General features: G+C 60.4%; 1 protein-coding gene across 1 annotated transcript in view; it reads right to left on the bottom strand.

The window, feature by feature from the left end:
• LSP1 (lymphocyte specific protein 1) overlaps positions 1-7,721 on the bottom strand; it is a 37,061-nt gene extending 29,340 nt beyond the window's left edge. The window contains exon 1 of the mRNA XM_070359321.1: positions 7,563-7,721. Within this exon, the coding sequence (XP_070215422.1) occupies positions 7,563-7,630 (68 nt within the window). The 5' untranslated portion in view covers positions 7,631-7,721. The remainder of the gene's footprint in view (positions 1-7,562) is intronic.
• Between the last annotated feature and the right edge of the window lie 6,738 nt (positions 7,722-14,459).

The following is a 14,459-nucleotide window of genomic DNA, read 5'->3' as shown; positions in this document are numbered from 1 at the left end:
TAAGGAGCTAATGATCTGAGCTTCAGTTAGCTTGAGGTCTTGTTTTGCTGACTGTAGAGAACGTCTCCATTTTTGGCTGCAAAGAATATGACCAATCTGATTTTGGTATCGACCATTTGGTGATATCCATGTGTAGAATTGTCTCTTGTGTTGTTGGAAAAGGGTGTTTGCTATGACCAGTGTATTCTTTTGACAAAATTCTGTTAGCCTTTGCCCTGCTTTATTTTGTACTTGAAGATCAAACCTGCCTGTTAGTCCGTGTATCTTTTGGCTTCCTACTTCTGCATTCCAATCCCCTGTAAAGAAAAGGACATCTTTTCTTGGTGTCAGTGCTAACTGGTCAACTTCAGCTTCTTCAGCATCAGTGGTTGGGGCATGGATGTGGTTAGGGCATAGTGTGATGTTGAACGGTTTGCCTTGGAAATGAACCAAGACCATTCTGTCATTTTTGAAATTGCACCCAAGTACTGCATTTCAGACTTTTTTGTTGACCATGAGGGCTACTCCATTTCTTCTAGAGATTCTTGCCCACAGTAGTAGACCTAACGGTCATTTGAATTAAATTTGCCACTCATAGAAATCTACCAGTTGTCTATATCCATCTGCATGTATCTGTCCAGTTATTTATCTATAACGTTACATTCATTTACCCATACACTAATGCCATTCCTACGTCTATCTGCAAACTCATCCACCCATCATCTATCTACCTATCCATTCATTCACACATCTATCCACGCACTCATCCACCCACCATCTACCCATCCATCCACCCGTAATTTACCCATCCATTTAATCAACTTCCATCTCCCCACCTATTCATTCATCCATCCACCCACCCATGATCAATCCATCTTTACATCCAGCTATCCAGCCATCTACCTACCCACCAATCAATCCACACATCATCCATCCATCCAGACATCCCTCCGTTCATGCATTTATCAGTCTACTCATTCGCTCATCCATCCATCCATCCGTCCATCCATCCATCCATCCATCCATCCACCCACCCATCCAACTGTTCTCTCATCCATAAATCACTTATTCCTTCTCTCTGTCCCCTCATTCACCCATCGTCCACATGTCCATTCATCCCACCATCCCTCCTCTCGACATCCATCTATCCACCCACTCTTCATCCACTCATCCAACCACCATCCACCCAGCCAGCCAGCTCACCATTCTGCACCCGTTCATCCACCCACGCATTTACCCAACCCCCACTCATCCACTCAGCCGTTCATTCATCCATTCACCTATTCACTCATCCGTCCGTCCATCTGTCCTTCCATCCACCTATTCACTCATCATCTGCTTACCCATCATCCATTTATTCATCCACCCCTCATCCTTCCATCCACCCATTCACTCATCCATTCACGTATCCATCCATCCATCTACCCACCTACCCACCATTTATCTATCCACCCATCCATCCACCCATCCATCCACACCTCTATCCTTTTACCCACCACCCATCCATGTACTCCTCACTCATCCATCCATCCCTCCGTCCACCTATTATCCATCTATTCATCCATCCACCAGCTAGTTGTTCCTGCTTCCTACCTTTCTTTTCATTTATACTTTTCTCTTGTTGAGTCTTTTTATCCTTTTTTCTTTCTTCTGTGACTAAGACGTGGTTCATAAACTTGTGGCTATAGAAGATAAAGGCGCATACCCTCTCCCCAGTAAGGTTAGTGCCACAACAGAACTTAAATAGGGACTGGGGAGGGAGGGGTCTGTCCTCTTGTTTAGACATTCTCACACACACACGCGCACACACACACACGCACGCTTACAGAGCTGTGTCTCAGTGAAAGGTGCGTCGGGGACTTCCCCGGTGGTCCAGGGGTTAAGATTCCGCCTTGCAGTGCGGGGGTCACGGGTCCAGGGACTAAGATCCCACATGCTGCAGAGTAACGAAGTCCACACTGCAGCTACTGAGCCCCAGGCCCCGGAGCCCATGTGCTGCCTGGGGAGTCCGTGCACCAGAACGAAAGATTCACATGATCACTGAAGATCCTGCGTGCTGCCACTAAGCCCAGTAAAGCCAGATCAGTGAACTTTTTAAAAAAAAGATGTGCCAGACAGTGAGAGTCCGTGAGGGATGGCGTGTGAAGGGGCGTCAGGGCTGGTGGTCTCAGTGGCAGTGGCCCCTGGGTGACTGCGGTGCAGCAGTGTTCCTGGGAGCTCGTCTCTCATGTGTGCCTCAGTCAAGCAAGGGCAGAGGGGCCCGCGTGCTGTGGTGGGAATCCCGTGAGGCTGGGCTTTGGGGAGGGGCTGGGACCAGGAGAAAGGCCCGCTCTTTCCAGATCCCGCTAGAACCAACTGGCTGGGTCCATCTGTCCCAAGTCCCACTTCTGTTTTAAAGAGGAGAGGGTGCGTGGGCAGCCTTGGGACCCAGAAGGGAAGCCGTCTGCAGAGCAGGTCCTCTCCCGGAGGGGCACAGACCCCTTTGGAGTGAGGGGCTGTGTTTTCCCCCAGGGGACGGAAAGGAGCAGCGTCTGAGGCCCCACCTCCCAGGCACAGGGTCAGGCAGCGACCCTCCCAGTCTTCACTCACCCGGGGGACAGTGGGGAGGCTGAGGCTGCACCCCCCGAACTCCCTGCCAGCTCTGCCTGCTGACCACTGTGTCCTCCCGCCCCCGGCTCTGGCCCTGCTCCAGGCTCCTGTGGGGCGAGGCGCACCCAGCTCCCAGGTTCCCAGACAGCCGCTCCCCACCAGCCAGGGGACCAGACAGTGCTCCCTCCTCCACCCACCCGCTCCCACCTTCCTGGCTCAGAGGCGGGGAGCTGACAGACGGGCCTGACCCCAGGAAAGGGCCAGGGCTTTCCTCTCCCATCACCCCCCACCCCTTATCTGCCTGTGTCTGGCACTGCAGGGCCGTGCTGGCCGGTGAGGAGGCCTGATTTTCCCCATCCCCTTATCTCCTGTAAACTCCACACCCTCACAGGCCGGCCCAGCCCCCTCCCTCCAGGCTCGCGTGTGTGAGGGGAGGTGTGAGGGGCTTCCCTCTGGCTGAGCTTTCCCAGGGCCTGCACCCCGCCTGTGCCTTCCCTGCTGGGTCTCCACTCATCATGGCATCGAGTCTGACTCAGGCTTGGGGAGGTTTGGGAACTGCCCTCACTGGTGGCCTTGTGGCCCAGGCCCCCTCCCCACCCACTTCTCCAAGAAGGCCTTGAGCAGCCAGTGGAAAGAGGACCCCGAGATGCACAGGCCTGGGGCTGGGCCTGGGGGAGAAGCTGTGGGCACCTCTCCAGGGGGCCCTGGAGAGGACCTGCTCTCCCTGCCGGTGCTGAACCCCATCTCTGCTTTGGGGGTGGACCCCAGGGTGTCTTCTGAATTGTGCTGTATTTGGGGTGGCTCTCCACGTCCCAGAAAACTCAGGAGGCACCAGTGTGCGGGATTTCTGAGGGCCTCTGAGGGCATCCCAGCCAGCTCTGGGTCCCCCTGACTCCTCACTGGATCTCAGGGGGCCTGGACCCCGGCAGGAAAGCAGATGCTCAGAGCTGGTGCCCAGATGCCCTCCAGCAGTGGGTGCAGCCCTCAAGCCTCAGCTCTGCCTGTGGAAAGGGGGCCCTGGCACTGGCCTGCCTGGCTGGGCAGTGAGCATCTTGGTTTCCAGTGCTCAACGAGGCCGGTTCAGGGTGTGAGTGAAGACTGTGCCCTTGAGGAAACTGAGACCTCGGGGTGGGGTGCAGTCACCCCAGAAAGTCCCAGGCCAGGTGCAGCAGTTGGTGCCATCTGCCCTGGGGTTTGGGGCCCACCCAGCCCCTGCCCTGGGTCAGAACCCAGGAAGGCAAAGGCAACGCTCAGGGCTGGCCCGGGGGGCTTCTTGCCGCTGCCCAGGGGGCCTGGCCCTCGCTCTGGGCCCTCCGAGAAGTGCTGCGGCAGAGGTGGGCCAGGGGGCTTCTTGCCACTGCCCAGGGGGCTGGCCCTCGCTCTGGGCCCTGCGAGGGGTGCTGCTGCAGAGGCGGGCTGGGGTGGGGGGCGTGGGGGGAGGCCAGCTCCGCTTTGACCCACGGTACCCCTCTGGCAGGGGCCGCCAATCCTGGCCCCAAGACCCCCCTGGTTCTGCCCTTGCGGCTCCAGGATTGTTCTCTGAGGAGGCAGATGGGGACCAGGAAGGGGGTGGGGAGGCAGGGAAGGGTTTCCGGCTTCCCAAGTCTGCAGGGTGGGCCCTGCAGTGACTTCCCCAAGTGTGTGAGAAGGTCCTCTCCCTCCCCCGCACCGAGGAGGGGATGTGAAGGGTCCAGATGGAGGCGGGAGGAGGCGCAGAAGGAAGGCATCCATCATCTGCGCTGAGCTCAGCCTTCCCACTCCCCTGGGAAATTTCCGGGCGCCCGAGACCCCTGACCTGGGGGAGGAGGAGATGAGGCCCACCTGGGGGTCCTGAGGCCTGACCCAGCTCTGACTGCCGCCCCCGGATCTGGGCCGGAGGCCGGGAGAGGAGCCCCAGTGTGTGGCCCCCATCCCTCCGCCCCATCAGCCCGCGCAGTTGAGGGGGGCCGTCCGCCTTCCTGAGCGGGCTTTGGCGCCACTCGCTGCTCCAGGCCGTGTACCCAACTGTATCAGGTGGTGCTGGGCCTGCCGGGAGGGCAAGTGGGTGACAGGGACAGTCGTGGGATGCCTGGGGGTCCCCACCCAGGGCCTCTCCGGTACCACGGGCCCCTCCCAGCCTGGCTCCCTTGGCCGGACGGACATGTCCGAGGCCTCCGGGCCAGCTCAGCCCTTCCTCCACTGCACGCTGCCTCATGGGGACCAGCGGCCTTTGTCCTGCAGATCCTGCAGTGCAGAGGGCAGGCTCGACAGGGCCTGTAGAGACAGATGGCCCAGAGAGGGGGCCTGCAGGCTGTCCCCCCGCCACCCGCCTGCCCCCTGAGCTGGGCACATGGAGCAGTGAGGGGGCAGCGTCACCTGGGTGGGGGTCACACCCTATCTGGAGGGGGACAGTGGCCTGGGGGTCAGGGACACACCCGCTCACCCTATCCCAGCCCTGCCCGAGGAGGGGACAGACCCAAGCTCTACGTGGGCCCCCACTGTGGGCAGTGGCGGATGCAAAGGGAACCTGGGGTAGGGGCCACCCGGGGAGGGGAGCTCAGAGGAAACTTTGGAAGCCTGGAGAGGGAGTGAGGCTGCCAGGGAGGTTGAGGAGGGTCCTGTTCAAAGGACCCTGTTCAAAAAATCCCTGCAATGATTCCGGCACCTTCCAGAATGCGGAAGGGCTGGGAAGGCCAGGCTGTGGGGCAGTGAGGGCCGTGTAACCGGGGCAGCAGTGGCCACCCCGGGGTATGGATCATGCTGCTCCGTGGCACACGGTTCCACCGGTGGAAAGACGTGGTCCCATGGCTTGTGGACAAAGAGCGTGGCCAGGGAAGGGGCAGGGGTCTGCAGGCCACCCTGTGTCCCAGGCAATAGGGGAGGCGCAGGGCTGCAGCTCGGGATGCCGGGGAGGTGGGGAGGGGCCCGGGATGCTGCCTGCGGGTGGCGGCAGGCACAGGGAGGACCAGCGTGCTCCGGCCTGGCCTCGGGGAGGGCTCCCAGGTGTCTGGGGTGGTTTGAGGCAGCCGGTCTCGTGCTAGAGCAGTCGGAGGGGACGGCTTGCCCTGGACCCACCGACCTGATGGCTCTGCTGTGGGCGGCCAGTGGGGGCTGGGAGACAGACCTTGGCCATCTCTGAGCTCTGCTCTCTGTCCCAGCAGACCCTGGCCCTCCGGGGGGCTCCCGGGAGGGGCTTCCCAGCTGCAGGTCCCCTGCCTAGGCGTCGGGGACTTCTCTGTCACCCCAGACAGAAAAATCCCCGCTTCCCTTCGTCACCTTGTGAAGCGAGAACCGCCCTCCCACCCCCCCCCGCCCTGGGTCTCAGTTTCATTCTGAAAGGTCAGGACGTGCACTGTGCCAGGGGGTGGATGTTGGGGGCGCCCAGCTCCTGGGCAGGGGGTGTCTCTGGACTGGTCCTCCCTCCAAGTGCCCGACAGACCCCGAGCCCCAGGGACAGGCCCCGGCAAGCCGCCCAGCCCGGGGCTAGTGGCCATTGCCTCCGTTGCCCCCTCTCCTCCGCGTGTGCGACAGCTGAGGAGAGGGGTCAAGGATGGGGCCAAGAAGTGGGCAGGCCCCTGCCAGGCTGCACAAGTCGTGCCCTTCTATGGGCATGCGGCGGCCGGAGGTGCATGGGAGCCCGGGCCGGGTGGCGTTGACGTGAAGAGCCGTTCCCGAGCGAGGACACAGCTGTTCCCATCACCTGCTCCATGCGGCGTGCTGGCCCCGCAGGAGGACGGGCTGCCTCCTTGGGGCGCCAAGCCTGGGTCATGCCTCTCTCCCCTCCTCTATGGCAAGCGGCGGCATCCCCCGGCTACCCTGACAGCCCAGGGCGGGCAGGTGCGCCCTGACCCCCCCAGACCCCAGCTGCCCCTGCCCCCCAGGACTCAGCCCCACGCCCCCACCCAGGGGTCCCCTGGAACTCGGCCGGGAGGAGACGCCCTCGCACCGCCTCCACCTGCCTGTGCGTGCGCCTCACCATCAGCTCCAGCATCCCTTCCTCCTCAATAAATGCATCATCGTGGAACCGGGTACCACTGCCTCCAGCCTCCCATGGGAGAGCTGGGGGCAGCATCCACTCTGCAAGGAAGCCCTGCGGCCGCGGGGAGCCCAGCCTATGGTGGCTTGGCCAGCGGGGGTCCTAGTGGGCCGGCTGGCTCTCCCTTCGCCCACCCCCTGCAGTGGCTCTGGAGCAAGTCGGGGGTGGCTGGTCAGGTCCACTTCAGTCCTGTGGCTTTGAGCGTCTCACCCCTTCCCTCTGCTCCTTCCTTTCTGCCATCCTCCCGCTGGGCCCGTGGTCTCTCTCCACACGGCTGCCCACGCCTCAACCATTTGTCCGCCCACAAGCCCTGGCCACTCCTGTGTGCAGCCCCTGCACCCTAGGACAGTCAGACCCCCACAGCCAGGGACCCTGCCTACCCCCATCTCAGGTGGGGGTGCTCCACAGAGCCCGAAGGCCTCATGCAGGTGCCTGGGTCGCCAGCGTCCCTTCCCATCTCCGGCTGTGCCCACATGCAGCCCACCCAAAGCCCCGCCTGCCGGACACTCAGACACGGCAGTGGTCTCTGCCTCCTCACCCCCAGCGGAGCAGGGCGGCCTGGGAGAGGGCCTGGTCAGACTCCCAGCACAGGCTTCGAGGCTCCCGAGGCTGAGCACCCCCTCTTGGCCAGGCCTCCTGGACAGGACCCACCCCACCTCCTGCCCTCACAGTCTCCGCCCTGCCTGCCCTAGGCCCGGGCTCTTCCCTGGGCGTCCAGCCCGCCTGGAGCCCAGTTCGCATCCCGCTGGCGGGTGGGTGAACCCCCCTTTCCCAGCGAGGCCCAGCTGCAGCATTAGACGGAAGAGGCATCTAGCTGCCCGGGCGAGGTGGGGACAGGGACCCAGGAAGACGCCCTGCAGCCTGTGAGCCGCATCCGGACCCGCGGTGCCACAGACCTCGGGTTAAGCGCAGCCCCACAACATGCAGATGCAAAGGCTTGTGCGGGCCTGGGCGTGTGTGTGGCCCGGCCGGGCCTTACCCTGTGTCTTCTTCCGCCAGCAGCTCCCGCCGCTCCTCGGAGCCGGGGTGGCCGGGAGCCTCCGCCATCGGTCCTCACTGTGCGTGTGAGCTGCAGCTCTGGGCGCTTCCTGGGGCGGCCGCCCTGGAGCCCCCACCCCCAGCCAGGTTTCACTTCCCCCTTCCGGCTGCAGGTTGAGGTTTGGAGCGCATCGGGGCTGGGGTTGGGGTGTTGTTTTCTAATCTGTTGCTGCAAGAGGAGAAGAGAAAAAAAACACGAGTCACCAGGAAGCGTTAAGCAAGTTGCAGGGGCCTGGAGGGCCCGGAGGCGGAGGTGAGGCTCAGGTGCAGGGTGTGGGGGCTGGGACCCCGCACGGGAACCCCCCACCCACCCGCAGTCCCGGCCTCGAAGTCCACCTCTGCACGGCTGCTGTTCCCAGGCAGAGGGCAGGGCCTGGTCCCGAAGCCTCCACGGGAAGCCTGCTGACCTCCCCGGTGGCATCTCCTGGGTGCACGCCCAGAGCATGGTCCCCTTTCCCGAGCCTTGGGCCATCGGCTGGCTCACCCCTCGTTGGTCCCTGCTCTCCAGACTTCTGGGGCCCAGCCTGAGCTGCCCTGCCTACAGGTGCCCCCTCACCCACCCCCGTGTTTGCTCACAGTTTTCTTGACTTTCCTCAACTGTCGGGGCCTCTCTGTTGCCCCTGGACTCTGCCAGGCCCCGTGGCCGGGGGACTCGGGACTGGCCCGCACCACCAAGCTTTCACCAGACCCTGGGGCCCTCCACAGCGTGTCCTCTCTGCCCATCCCCACCCTCGAAGGCCCAGAAACAACGGGTCCCTCCTGTGGGGGGTTGCACTGTGTCCCCAAATCTGTAGGCTGGAGTCCCGCTGGCCAGCACCCTAGAACGGGACCTTATTTGGAAATAGGGTCATTGTAGATGCAATCAGTTAAGATGAGGTCACTAGGTCATAATTCAGGATGACTGATGTCTGTACAGAAAGGGGAAACTTGGAGGCAGGCTCTGGCCTGTCGGGAGACGCCAACTGAAGATGAAAGCGAGGTGGGGGTGGTGCGTCTCAAACCGAAAAGCCCCAGGAAACCACCAGCCACTGGGGAGGGGCCAGGAGGAGCCCCTGTGACAACTGGGTCCCCACCTTCGGGCTCCAGGACAGGAGGTGTGGGAGCCGCTCCAGGAGCTCACACCCCTGCCTCCTGCTGTGTGTCCAGCAAAGAGGCCCCAACACTTGCTGAAGCCAGAGGGTGAGAGACACCCTGCTTCCACGCCTGGGAGGTGGGGGCCCATGGCAGCCTCGCCCGAGGGTGCCCCGGGGCTCTGGGGCCCATGGGGGCAGCATCCCCTCACTCACCAGGTTTCTCCTCCTTGGCTGCATCTCGCTCTGCCACCCTCTCCCCTCCTGAGGTCCAGCTCCTGCCCTGAGGTTCTGCCCGACCCCGCGTTCAGCTGTCCCCCATGTCCCGGGGCCGGCCAGTTGCTGACCATGCCTCCAGCCTCCCTTGCTCCCTTCACCCCGTTTCTGCGTGCGTGTGCTAGAACCTCACAGCGCCAGGCAGAAATGCCCCAGGCCCACCTACCTCACACCTCCACCCCCTCCTCCACTCTGCCAGGTCCAGCCCGTGTGCGAGAGGCAGACGGCACCCCTGGTGACCCAGCGTCCGAGTCCGAGGGCCCCTATGCCCCACTTGGGGGCAGGTGAGGAGAGCTGGCCTTCCTCGGAAGAGCTCAGGGTCCACCCAGGAAGCAGACATGCCATTGATCACACAGACTCCAGAGGGGCCTTCAGGAGGCAGAGGCCACGCTCAGCCCCTGCTCGCTTCCAGCCCAGCGCAGTCTCCAGCGACACGAAGAAGGACCGGGGCAACAATGAGTCCTGCGGGAGGGTGGGGTGGGTACCAGGGAGGCCTCTAGCCCCTGAGGTGCTGAGCCGAGGTGTGCAGGTCCTGAGGGGCTGGCTGGGAGGAGGTCTGGGCGAGGCAGACGGGGGCAGAAGGGCCCAGGTGCGCTGACTCTGCCTGTGGGACGCCCAGGCAGACCGCCCCGGGGAGGCTGGGCCACGGACGAGGTGGCCTCTGAGGCCCAGGTGAGGCCTGGGGAAAGCAGGGTCAGGACCACACCCTCCAATGATCCGGTGATGAGACGCTGGGGGCGCAGGTGGTGAATGAGAGAGTGGGTGGGGAGAGTGAGGAGCAGGGGTCAAAATCAGGGAAGTGGTCGGCGGAGGGCCAGGTCAAGGCAGAAGAGGGTGATGCAGGTCTGATCCGGTGGGAGTGCTGACGGTGTCCTTGTAGGAAGAGGTGGTCAGGGCTCAGACACACTCAGAGGGCGACCCTGGAGGACGCGGGGAGGGGACGGCCATCCGCACACCCAGGAGAGGGGCCTCAGGAGGCAAGCCCCGCCCGCACCTGGATCTGGGATTCTGGCTTCCAGGCCTGGAGACGTGAATCTTGCTGTTGGACTTGCCGGGCTGTGCTTCACCTTTGTCGGTGCCCTGGACGCTGACTCAGGGACTTGCCAGCCAGGGAAGGAAGGAGTGGCTGTAAGAAACAGCCCCAGACCTCGGGGCTCAGCGCCGAGAGTGCTTCACTCTCAGCCCCATCCAGTGGGAGGGGAGGGGGCCCGCACTCATCCTGGGGCCCCAGGCCCCTCCTCTGAGGGCCTCGGAGTACCGGCTGCAGGGGAGGAGTGGAGAGACCATGAGAGAGGCGGGGGACGGGGGTTGAGAAGTCGGGGCTCCTGGAGGTGCTGGGGACCCAGGCATGGCATGGGTGAGCACAGACAGGAGGTGGGAGAAGGTCGGGTCTCAGGAGGGTCTGGAACGGATGCCAACTGCAGAAACCCCAGCAGAGGCGTCTGTGGGGTCTGTGTAGGTGTGGGCACAGCAGGGGCACAGCAGGGAGATGCTGGGAGAGAGACGGTCGGCGGTGAGCAGGCCGGACGGAGGCCCGGGGTCTCCAGCTGCACGGTGACCTCCTCCTGCTCTCAGGCTTCCTCGCGCACGCTGGGAGGGCTTTACTCGGGAGAGGCTTCAGGGTTTGGTGGTGCAGCTCCCCCGACCCCGTGCTCCCACATCAGGTGAGCTGGGCCCTGGGGTCCTGGCCTGGGGACAGAAAGGGCCAGGGAGTCTGCAAGGGGGGAGCGGGGGCAGGCCAGAGGGAGGCCAGGGAGGATGACCGTCGGGCAGACAGGGTGTGTCCACACTGAGCAGTTGCACCGAGAGGCCAGGTCAGGTGGGGGCCCAGGAGCGGCAGGTGGGCTACAGGAGCCATCGGAGACAGGTGAGGGTTGAGAAGACAGGGGAACAGATAAGGGTGTCTGTGCACGCACGCGACCCCTGATGGGGGCTGGGGGTCAGGCCGAGGGGTGTGGCTGGGACCCCTGGGCACCTGGCTGGGTCTCCCTGCAAGGGAGGCAGCTCCCATGAGCCTGGAATTGCCAGAAAGCCAAAGAATGTTCAAACCACCGTCCAGTTGCACTCATTTCACGTGCTAGCAAGGCCATGCTCAAAGTCCTCCAAGCTAGGCTTTAGCAGTATGTAAACCAAAAACTTCCAGATGTATGAGCTTTAGAAAAGGCAGAGGAACCAGAGATCAAATTGCCGACATTCGTTGGATAATAGAAAAAGCACAGGAATTCCAGAAAAACATCTACTTCTGCTTCATTGACTACAAGAAGGCCTTTGACTGTGTGGATCACAACAAACTGTGGAAAATTCTTCAAGAGATGAAACTAACAGACCACCTTATCTGTCTCCTAAGAAACCTGCATGCAGATCAAGAAGTAACAGTTAGAACTGGACATGGAACAACAGACTGGTTAAAAATCAGGAAAGGAGTACATCAAGTCTGTATGTTGTCACCCTCCTTATTTAACTTATATTCTGAGTACATCATGTGAAATGCTGGGCTGGATGAAGCACAAGCTGGAATCAGGATTGCCTGGAGAAATATCAACAACCTCAGATATGCAGATGATACCACTCTAATGGCAGGAAGAGAAGAAGAGCTAAAGAGTGTCTTGATGAGGGTGAAAGAGGAGGGTAAAAAAGCTGACTTAAAACTCAACATCAAAAAATGAAGACCGTGGCATCCAGCCCCACCTCTTCATGGCAAATAGAAGGGTGGGAGAAGCAGTGGCCAGTTTTGTTTTCTTGGGCTTGAAATCACCACAGATGGTGACTGCAGCCATGAAATTAGAAGACGCTTGCTTGTTTAAAGCAAACGTATAACAAACCTAGACAGTGTGATTGAAAAGCAGAGACATCACTTTGCTGACGAAGATCTGAATAGTCAAAGCTATGGTTTTTCAAATAGTCATGTATGGATGTGAGAGTTGGACCATAAAGAAGGCCGAACACCGAAGAACTGATGCTTTCAAACTGTGGTGTGGAGAAGACTCTTGAGAGCCCCTTGGAAATCAACCCTGAACATTCATTATAAGAACTGATGCTGAAGCTAAAACTCCAATACTTTGGCCGCCTGATGCAAAGAGACATCCTGTTGGAAAAGACCTGATGCTGGGAAAGATTGAAGGCAAAAGGAGAAGGGGAGGGCAGAGGATGAGATGGTTGGATGGCATCACCAACTCAACGGACATGAGTTTAAACAAACTCCAGGAGATAGAGGAGAACAGGAGAGCCTGGCGTGCTGCAGTCCACGGGGTCCCTAAGAGTTGGACATGGCTGAGCGACGGAACGAGAACCTCAAGGAGCAGACCTCTGGAAGGAGAAGCTGTGAGGAGGGGGAAGGCCCCCAGGCTGGCCGTGAAGGATTCCACGTGGAGGGTCCACGGTAACACCATTAGAGTGGTATCATCTTCGTATCTGAGGTTATTGATATTTGTCCCAGACATCTTGATTCACAGCGAGGGAAGGCCATCTGAGGGTCTTCCCCAGGCCCCCAGGACAACGGAGGACGAAGGCCAGGAGTCCAGCAAGGATGTTGGTGATGGGGTGGTCGGGAGTGGGGGCCAGACATGAGCAGAGCCTTGGGGACCCAGTGTGGACAGCAGGCATGCAAACTCTTGCCCCAGCTGAGGGTATCTCCCCTCTACACAAGGTCATCATGGCCCAGACCGTGTGCCCTCAGCCCCGAGGGCTCACCAAAGGCTTCTTAGCGGAGTCCAGGACAGAGAGATCTCCCGGCCTGGCGCTGAGGCAGGTGCGTCATGGAGCAGTGACTGGGGAAGCTGGGAAGACTCCCAGAAGGAGTCAGAGCTCCGTCCTCACCTGTCCGTCCTGTGAAGCAGGTATACTCACCTGCAAACCCATTTCATAGTTGGGTAAACCGAGGCCAAGCTGTTGTGAGGCAGAGTGAGTGGAGGTTAGGGAGGAGGGTGACAAGGAGGCCCAGGGCTGGAACTGGAGGGGGAGCAGGTCTGGGCGCAGATGAAGCTGGTATTTGGGGGCCGGGGGGACAGATGTGGACAGGTTGCCAGGGGCTAAGCTAAGGAGGTGCAGCCCCGTGGGACCCCCGGTGGACGCCCCTCTGCTTTCCCTTGGCCGGGTGAGGTGCAGGTGAAGGGGGCGGGAAGCCTGCCTCAGGTGCAGAGAACGCAGGGGCCACAGCCCGTCCTAGTCCACAGGGCTCTGTCCCCTCCCGAGTGGCCCCTGGCAGCGCCTGTCGCCGAGGCTGGCACCTCCTGCCCTGCCTTGTCTCCTCGGCCCACCGCACTCGCCCGACCTGCTGAAGAAGGGTGGGCCCGGGACCCTCCCGAGACCCCTGTCTGGGTCCCCCACCTCCCACCATCAGGTGACGGATTTATTTTCTTGGGCTCCAAGATCACTGCAGATGGTGACTGCAGCCATGAAACTGAAAGGTGCTTATTCCTTGAAAGAAAAGCTAGACAAACCTAGACAGGGTATTAAAAAGCAGAGATATCACTTTCTCAACAAAGATCTATATAGTCAAAGCTATGGTTTTTCCAGCAGTCATGTACTGATGTGAGAGTCAGACCATGAAGAAGGCTGAGTGACGAACAATTGATGCTTTCAAACTGTGGTGTTGGAGAAGACTTTTGAGAGTCCCTTGGACAGCAGGGAGACCAAACCAGTCAATCCTAAAGGAAATTAGTACTGAATATTCATTGGAAGGACTGAAGCATCAGTACTTTGGTCACCTGATGCAAAGAGCCGACACATTGGAAAAGACCCTGATACTGGGAAAGAGAAGGGGGCAACAGAGAACGAGATGGTTGGATGGCATCACTGACTTGATGGACATGAATTTGAGCAAAGTCCAGGAGACAGTGAAGGACAGGGCAGCCTGGCGTGCTGCAGTCCATGGGGTCTCAAAGAGTCAGGTACAGCAGAGCAACTGAAGAACAACCATTTTGCCATTGTTTAAGAGTTTTCTTGGTTTGACTTTTTTTTTTTTTTTTAACGGTTTAATTGGGAGGAAATTATTTCAAGCAGGCAGAAAAGTTTTAAGGCTGACCCTCAGAGCCCCTGCGCATCCTGAGCTCCGCCACCTGCCATCTCTCTGTCCCTCTTCCAGCCTCCTCTACTCCTGAGGACTCATGGTCTCTTTCCTAAAACAGGAGCAGCCCTCTCCCCTGACCATAGCGCAGACTCGACCTCAGTCCACCGCCGAGCGCTGACCGGCCACCACGTGCCTGCCGACCACCTCCCCTCACTTGCTGTGCTCTGTCTTCGCTCTGCCGTTTTCCTTTCTGACCCCCAGAAGGTCCTGGGTCTCTGTGCACCCACGGCCCCTGGGCTCAGCCGTCCGCCCCTGAGCCCTGGTCACTTCCTGGAGGCTGGTGTAGGGACCGAGGCCCTGGTGTCTGGGCACCCTCGCAAGGGCAGGATGGAGCAAGCTGCAAGCCCAAACCCGTACACACCCCGCACCACCAGGGAGCACCCAGCCAGTCTCCGCCAGCCTCACCCGGACCCCCGGCCCAGCT

The sequence above is a fragment of the Bos mutus genome, chromosome 22 (assembly GCF_027580195.1).
Source record: "Bos mutus isolate GX-2022 chromosome 22, NWIPB_WYAK_1.1, whole genome shotgun sequence".
Lineage (NCBI taxonomy): Eukaryota > Metazoa > Chordata > Mammalia > Artiodactyla > Bovidae > Bos > Bos mutus.
This window is presented reverse-complemented; position numbering and strand designations above follow the sequence as displayed.